Source organism: Chelonoidis abingdonii, chromosome 5, assembly GCF_003597395.2.
Source record: "Chelonoidis abingdonii isolate Lonesome George chromosome 5, CheloAbing_2.0, whole genome shotgun sequence".
Classification (NCBI taxonomy): Eukaryota; Metazoa; Chordata; order Testudines; family Testudinidae; genus Chelonoidis; species Chelonoidis abingdonii.
In genome coordinates this window covers 123,591,965-123,600,417 of record NC_133773.1, presented here as the reverse complement: position 1 = coordinate 123,600,417, position 8,453 = coordinate 123,591,965, and the positions used below count along the sequence as shown (strand labels likewise).

The 8,453-nt window shown below is 41.6% G+C and overlaps 1 protein-coding gene across 6 annotated transcripts in view; it reads right to left on the bottom strand.

Moving 5' to 3' along the window:
- Positions 1-1,982: 1,982 nt before the first annotated feature.
- The window catches only part of TRMT44 (tRNA methyltransferase 44 homolog), a 33,543-nt gene continuing 27,072 nt past the window's right edge, over positions 1,983-8,453 (bottom strand). For all 6 annotated transcript variants that reach the window (XM_032767225.1, XM_032767227.1, XM_032767222.2 and 3 more), the window contains 3 exons: positions 7,672-8,077; positions 6,455-6,571; positions 1,983-2,586 (listed from right to left, as the gene is read on the bottom strand). In XM_032767225.1, the coding sequence (XP_032623116.1) occupies positions 2,357-2,586; positions 6,455-6,571; positions 7,672-8,077 (753 nt within the window). In that variant the 3' untranslated portion in view covers positions 1,983-2,356. The remainder of the gene's footprint in view (positions 2,587-6,454; positions 6,572-7,671; positions 8,078-8,453) is intronic.

The window sequence follows — 8,453 nt, the reverse complement described above, 5'->3', positions numbered from 1 at the left end:
GGAGGAGAGGTGAGTGGCGCCAACGGCTAGCCGCAGTCCCTCCGATATCGGGACAAAGTGCGTCCTGACCAAGGGGAGGTCGGGACGCGGGACAAATCCCCTAAAATCGGGATCGTCCCGATAATATCAGGACGTCTGGTCACCCTAAGTGACACCCACATTCCCTGGAAACAGAAGTTAGCAAGGGAAAGGTTACTTGAGGCCAGCTTGTCTCTGCCAGGGAGGCAGTCCTTGCTTCCTTGCTTCTTCTCTCTGCATACAACAGACCACGACTATTAAAGCAAAGCTGGGAGTGGTTTCAAAGCAGTCTGCAAAAAATTGTCACCACTTGTATTGCTCCTCCATTCTCTCTTCCATATTCACCATGCTTCATTCCTTCTCAAACTCTCACTTCCCCAGCCCTACTGCCAGCACTCAGTTTTGCTGTACCTTCCACTCCCCTTTCTACTAGCCACACACTCATTCCTGCCTCCATTCCTGCAACGAAGCTTTACCTCAATGCTTTCACCATCCGTTTAGCTCACCTGGCTACACATTTCTTCTCTTCATTCTCCAGCCATCGCTTCATGCTGCTGCTCCGACTAGCAGTGGAGTTACGTTCAAAATCCTGTTACAGTGAGCTTCCTCCCAAATGGTTCCACAATGTAAGGGTCTGTGCCTCAACACATCCTGGATTGGACAATGCCGTGAAGCCAGGACTGAAATGACTCCTTATACTGGAGACTGGATAATGACTCTTCAACTCTAAGATCACTTAACAGACAATTACATCAATTATTACAGAGACTTTTGCCCTTTAAAGAAAATGACATGTTCATCAGGGATGAGCTTAACCAAGTGGAGATGATAAGACATGCCATTGTTGTATGACGACCGTAAGTCTTCTCCATCTGAGAAAGGTTATCATTAAACACACTTTGTGCTGACTTGATCAATTTTAATGAACCTGTAATGAACAGTGAAGGCCAGCCATGACTTAGAGGGTCCAAAAACAAATGCTTTAGAGTCCTCTATATTGGTCCTTGCACACGGCTCAAAGACCACTCCTTTTACACTTTAAAACAGGAAGTGGGCAAATGACAGCCCATGGGATCATCCTGCGTTGCACTTGAGCTCCCGGCCAGGGAGGCTAGCCCCTGGCCTCTCCCCCGCAGCCACGCCGAGCAGCAGAGAGGTGCACTCCTGCCAAGCAGAGCAGCAGCATGTCTAGATCCGTCCAGGTGGTGCGCCTGCCAGACATTCTGCTCTGAGCAGCATGGTAAGGGGGCCAGGGTGTTCGATAAGGGGTGGGAGGTCCTGGGGGGCAGTCAGGGGACAGGGAGTGGTTGGACAGGGCGGAGGTTCTGGGGGAGGGAGAGCAGTCACGGGATGGAAAATGGGGAGGTTGGATAGGTGTGGAGGACCCAGGGAGCCTGTCAGGGGTATGGATAGGGGTCGGGGCAGTCGGGACAGGCTTGGATGGGGGTGGGAGGTCCCAGGAGGGGAACGTCAGGGAAGAAGGAGCAGGGGGGGGGGAGGGGTTGGATGGGTAGTGGGAGGGAGTGGATACCAGGCTGTTTGAAGAGACACAGCCTTCCCTACCTGGCCCTCCATTCAGTTTTACAACCCCAATTTTTGCAACCTTCAGGCCAAAAAGTTTGCCCACCCCTGCTTTAAAAGAAAAACCCACAATGATTATCACAGATTGAAATGGAGGAGGAGGACTCTCACTGCACCAGCAAGCAGAAAAGGGGCTGCTCCCCCAAATCAAAGAGAGGCAGGGCGCTCTCCCTTAGCTTTTTGCAGAGGAAAAGCCCATGTTCCTCACTCCCTGATGCCCCTTTATTTTTTTACCTGTGAGCTATTTCTGAGCCGAAAGACGCTCAGGATCCTATCACAAAAAGACAGCCTCAAGCAAAGATTGTATGACAAAATGGCTGACTTGCTGGGGAGGCTGATACATCCTTGTACAGATAATCAGCCAAAGATCTTGAAGACTGTGCTGAGATTTTAAAAGTTGGTTTTACTTTTCTGTTTGAACAAAACATAATAACCATTGAGCAGTCAGACCACAATTGTTTTTAAAATGTAAAATCCTATACTTCAAGGATGTTACCAAAAATAAAATAAAAAAAATAAATCATGGACATTTTCATCTGGATTTCAACATTTTCACAGTTGTCCATAAAAATCCCTAAAAAAGAAAAACAACCACTTAAAATTAGAAAAGGACTTATTAGAAACTGGATAAATACAATGAACACATAAATAAATAGAGATTTAACCTTATACATTCTTCATGCATTCAGCAGTCCATTAAATTAATCAGAAATCCACTTATTTGTACTTATTAAGAGTAACCAACAGTACTTTATTATTATGGGTGCTTTTTCTTTTTCATAATCTGAGACTGCCTCAGCTCCTCAGTTCCATGAGCATATGGACAAGATTCAGAAGTCAGAGAACAGCCGTCAGGATGGTGGGTGAAAAACCAGCAGAGACGTGTTTTAAAAGCTTCAGCAGAAAATCCTCGTTTTACTTCTGGCTTGGTTCGCTTTAAGGCCTTCTCTTCTCTCCAATCACGAATATGAACTCTTCCATTTAGAACTGAGGGTTTTTAAAAAAAAAAAAAAAAAAAAGTAAGCATATAAGCCATTACTAGAGGTTATACGGATGACACTGGTCATCTGTGAATAAAAATATGTACTATGATAACAAAGTGAGTGTATATTAGATTTCTTTGTTTTTGCTGATACAGACTAACACGGGTACCACTCTGAAACCTGTCATTGTTATATAGAACAGTTTTAGGCACTTTATGCAGTCTGTGCTGAGCTGACTCATTTGTAGACAGTGGTTAGGATTAGGATCTAAACTATCCTACAGGGTATAGCAAATAAATAAGTATATAAATAATAAAACCCTATGTGTAGAAATACAGAGGTACCCCTTGAAGAGATGCAGATACTGGAAAGTAACATCCCTCTCTTTAAATGGCATAAATAATACATAAATGTTGGGAAAGCCCAACTCAAACAAGAGGTGGAGTTAGCCCTGTAATGAAAAGTCTTGGCTTGAAACACTGGGCACCTATTTATAAAAGGAAAACAACTTTGTTTATTCATAGGGCAATTTTCAAACAAATAGGTTAACCTTTTGGGACCTGATTCAAAGTCCATTGTCATCAGTGGAAAGACTCCAATTGACTTCCCTGAGTTTTGGATCAAGGCCACTGTAGAGAAGGAAGTGTTTGTGGAATACAGGAGAAAACTAGAAATGAGGAGTTAATTCTTCCACCACTTTCCCTTAATACCATGTAATTTCAGGGAAGTCATTTAACATCTTTTTACATTTAATTTTGATTTTTATAAATAAATCATACAAAAGCATGTGCAGGTGTGTGTGTGTGTGCACACGCACACACAATGTGAGACATTTAAATAAATAAATACAATACTATTAACATCAGAACAAATATATAGAGCCCTGTATGGGTACAAAATTTGTATCTGCATCTGATCCGCGATCCATAAATATGGTATGCTGATATCCGCGGACATCCGCAGATTTGCAGGGCTCTACAAATATACTTATCTATTGCTTTATGGGCTAAGCATCATTTAAATTTCTGTGCCCCAGTTCAACCATCTACCTGCAAAGTATATGTCACGTATCCACCTCACCAGGGTATCTCAAGGATAATTAAGGATTTGTACCGTGTTTTGAGATCCCCAAGTAAAAAGGTGCTATAATACATACAACAAGTATAAGTAACAGAGAAACCTGGTATTTGCAAGTAATCCTCTTTACTAATGCCTTACCCTAAACATTTTTCTGCAGCTTAAACCTTCCTTTTGCCAGGAGCTAAACACTATAGATGGCAATCCTGCACATGTTCTCTCTTTCTTTTGATACTGCATTATTCCACATTTTAAAAACTAATTCGCAATAAAAAGCTAATTTCTCAATCCGTAAATGAGAATCTTCAGCAATGAGAATGGTGCACCAAAGCATGCTACACTGAAGAAATTTAGAGTCTGATCCTCAAATTGGATCATGTGAGTATATTTTTGTGTCTGCATGGAGTTCCACTGAAATTTATGGAGTTTTGCATCAGGCACAAAGGGCCTTGGCCATATTCATTAGCATAGGTGTTTTCAAACTTCATTGCACCATGATCCCCTTCTGACAACAAAAACTACTGCATGACCCCAGGAGGGGAGACCAAAGCCTGAGCCCCACAGCCCTGGGGCGGGGGGGGGCGGGGGGTAAGAGGGGAGGAAAGGCAAAGTCAAAGCCCAGGGCTTCAGCCCAAGGCAGGAGGCCTGTAACCTGAACCCCAACGCCCACAGCTGAAGCCCTTGGGCAACTGTGGCCCTGGGTGGTGGGATTCAGGCTTCAGGACCCAAGTTTGAGAACTGCTGCACTAGCAGGATCAGGGCCAGAAACTGTACATACGTATCTGTGACGCTATACTGAATTTTATATGAATAAGGGGGGGGGGGGAAGGACAGAAAGCAAGTTAATACACAAGAGAGGAAGAAGAAAAGAGAGGAAAGAAGGAAGTAGGAAGGAAGAGGAGATAAACAATCATTGGCAAGTTTCCAGGAGCTATTGTCTTTATGCCACTTAGCCCATGTAATTAGAGGCTGCTCCTGTACCTTTTTGACCTGGTGATAAGCTAATATATATGAATGCATTTTTCCAGTTTTTGAAAGTAAAATCAGTTTAAGCTTTACCATCTCTCTCAAAACTCAAAGAGAATTGAACAGTTAGCATGTAAGATCAGGTTCAATCATTCCAAGATGTTAGTCCCAAACTGGACCAAATATGTAACTATAAAATGCCAGCACAGATTTGTAATTTTAAGCTTCTTTCTACTTATTCTTTTTGCATCTCTGCTGTTTCGGATCTTCTTTGTCAGAAAAAGAAATTGAGCCACCAGATGTCCATAACTACACTCAGTCTTGCGTCACGAACTGTGTGAATGTTGTTTCAAGCAATGTTGCTAATGGCCTTGATTGTGCATGGTGTTGGGAGCGACATGAAGGACACTTCATCCCAGAACACACTGGTATAAAAGGAGAGAGCACCCACATCCCCTTCCCATGAAGCGGCGCAGCATTCTCCCAGTTCCCTATCCAAATCTCCTCTCCTCAGGTAGCATGCAGACAGCCAGCCCCCAAGGAGCTTGGCATAAGGCAAACAGGAGAACTCACCTCCTACTGGGTGTCCCAAATCCTGTCCCATCTTGCTTTGTAGTGGAACTTGACTAGTTTCACCACATAAGATGATCATCCACGGAAAGGGCAGAATTAACCCGTAGGACATGTGTGAACTGCCTCTTCTCAGTGGGTGTTAACTCTGATCCATCTCCAATCTTGTCAACACCAGCACTTTTCCCAATGATGGTACAAAGTTCCACTGATGGTAGCAACAGAAGGCACACATGTTTACAATCTCTGTGGTATCTAACTCTTCCCAGGGCTAAGACTAATACCATAGAAAGTCCTCGTGTAGATGTAACAATGTGTGGGGTTTCATATTATTCCTCTGGACTGCTATAGACTGGAACTACCAGTAAGCTTCTACCTACTTTCTCTCTATAAAACAAGAAGAATACATATTTTCTGGCAACCTACCAGTTAATCCACTTGTACCTGGTGACACTCTGGACAATTGTCATGGGTCAGCTGACTCCCATATTTCTGCTAACATGGGACTACTGGATCCAAGAACTGAAAAATCTTTATAAATTAACATTATACAAACCTATGCATCAACGTTTGAAAGTGCTAGTTTTGAGTATTATTCTGCAGCGAGGCAATGCCACAAAAATCCTACAATGACAGCAGCAAAAAGAAAACTGAAGAAAATCAACAGAACATTAAAAAATATATATATTTTCTTGTTAGCTTCCTATTCTGCCAGGCTATTGCAGCCTGTGTAAATCTGTCAAGCCTCACATAATTAGAGGCTCTAGTCTAGACCAGTTGTCTTTTGTGTTGGCATTTTTCTCTGTAGTGCTTGTTAAGTCCAGACAGTCTTAATGAGATGCTCCAGAAGACTTTCTTAATTTTCACTTGACTTCCTTCAACCCTGTCACCACTGTGTGGGAGAGGGAGAGAGTTTTCTTCAGTCTAGTCCAAGTGTGGCATCCTGCTGAGAATTCCTGCTACAGTAACAGGTGAATAAGGGGGAAAAGGTCTGTACAGGAAAGCATGCCAGATGCATAGCTCATCCAGTACCAGCTGACTGATTAGCAAGGCAATCTCATTCTGCCCTACCCATCAAAGGAAAGATCTATAAATGAAGTTTTAGGAAATACCATAGGAATAAATAAGGAAAATTCTGCTCATCAAGGAAGTGTACTCAGTATTTTGAAGATCTAATCCAGTAATCTTTCAATTATATGTAAGTCAAGTCAGAAAAATATAAATGAGAGATGATCAATGAAAATCTCTCTCTTCTTTACCTTCAAACACCTGATGATTGTTCCTGAGCAATGTCTGCAGGCCTCCATATTCATTCTTTAATCTCTTTAAAGTCTCTTTGTCTAAATGTTCTGCTACTTCCCTCAAGGAAAGACTTTCTGCAGTGAACAATAATATAGCCATTAAAAAAGGAATGTCAGCTCACCAGACCAGCATAATTAAAAGCAGAATCTATACACTGCAGCATGGTATCTCAGCATTGCAGTTAGAGGAAGCTACAGGATATTTTTGGAGTTAGTTTGTATGGTTTCTCTCCAGAGCAGCAGAAATGTTTTGCTGGTTGATCCATTATAACTATCAGGGTCTTTTCAGCAGTATACCACCTAGCCAGCCAGTTAGTCCCCCTTTTGTAACTGTGCATTTGATTTTTCCTTTGTAAGTGTAGTACTGTATTGAATTGCATCTTGTGATTTCAGACCAATTCTCCAATGTGTCAAGGTGGTTTTGAATTCTAATCTTGTCATCCCAAGAGCTAACCCTTCCCACCTTGGTTTCATCCATGTATTTTATAAGCATACTCTCCACTCCACTATCCAAGTCATTAATGAAAATATTGAACAGTACCAGGCCCAGGACAAACCCTGCGGGACCCCATTAGATACATTCCCCCCAGTTTGACAGTGAACCATTGATAATTAGTCTTTGAGCAGAGTCTTTCAACCAGTTTTGCATCCACCTTGTAGTAATTTAATCTCAACCACATTTCCCTAGTTTGTGTATGAGAATGTCATGTGGACTGCGTCAAAAAAACCTTACTAAAATCAAGAAATAGTTTAAGCATTTGCAGACAGGCTTTCAAAAAGTAGCCTTAAAATTGTCACCAATGAAATGTAAAGTAGTCTATATTTTTACTTTTAAAAAATTAACTCATCACCCAGTATTTAAATGTGAAAAAAAGAATCTAGCAAATGATTAAAAAAACAAAAGGGTATGAATAGATACAAATCTCAATGGTATGGCATCTAAGGAGGTTAGCAGAGAAATTTTTGCAAATGACTTTGCAATTTATTAAAATTAGTGTATTACCAATTACAGGGATTACAGCAGTAAAGAGTTTCCAAAGAATATTCTGTATATTTGCCATAGGAAATACCATGAAAAGTATTGTAATGCTATGTATTGGCAGTGGCAAAACTGTAAATGTTAATAGCAAGCATTATTGTATGAAATGCACATTACATGTTAAGAACAATCTTACCTCCTTTATTCCAGGTGTTCAAACGTATGTCAAGTGTATGATCCCATGGTTTCTCTTGGGTTGCTTTTAACAGTAAACTTGCCACGGTCAAAACCACATCATCTACAAAATCCCGAGGGAGAGCAGCACAGTTCCTGACTTGTTCTACTTTTTCTCTGGGTTGAAATCCAGACAACCAGACCCTGTCACCATCTGTCTTTGTCTTGTTTGCAGCACACTCCAACTCTACTGCTTGGTCAACCACACAGTTTACAACATGATGGTTGTCACACTGATTAGATCCAACTGTTTTGTCTGATGTGACCCCAGTGTAGGACTGACGGTTGTTAATATACTGTGTTCTCTGTTTATCGATTCGATCCTCTTGCAGAGGTGGATATGTTCTGGACTTCCCAATGAGGCATACCTATATTAACAAAAATAAATAAAATTACTATTTATACTGCACCAAAGGTGTTCATCTTTACCGTCGCTACCCAAAAGACCAGGACTAAAAATGCAGGATCAGGACTAAAAATGGGTTCCTATTTTAAGGTTCTTACAATCTGAATTTTATGGGATGCAGCAAGGGACAAACAACCTAAATGCTATGGGACAAACAAAGGCAGGAGGAGACTATATGGGAAAAGCAGATATACAATAAGATTTGCATTCCACTAATATGCATACGATTATGTAGCACTACAAAATGATACAGCCCCTTTTGCTTCCTGTAGGCCCCTTTTTGTGACACTAAGTGAGATGTGACAGACCATGCAGGAGACAGATGCATGATTTTAGCC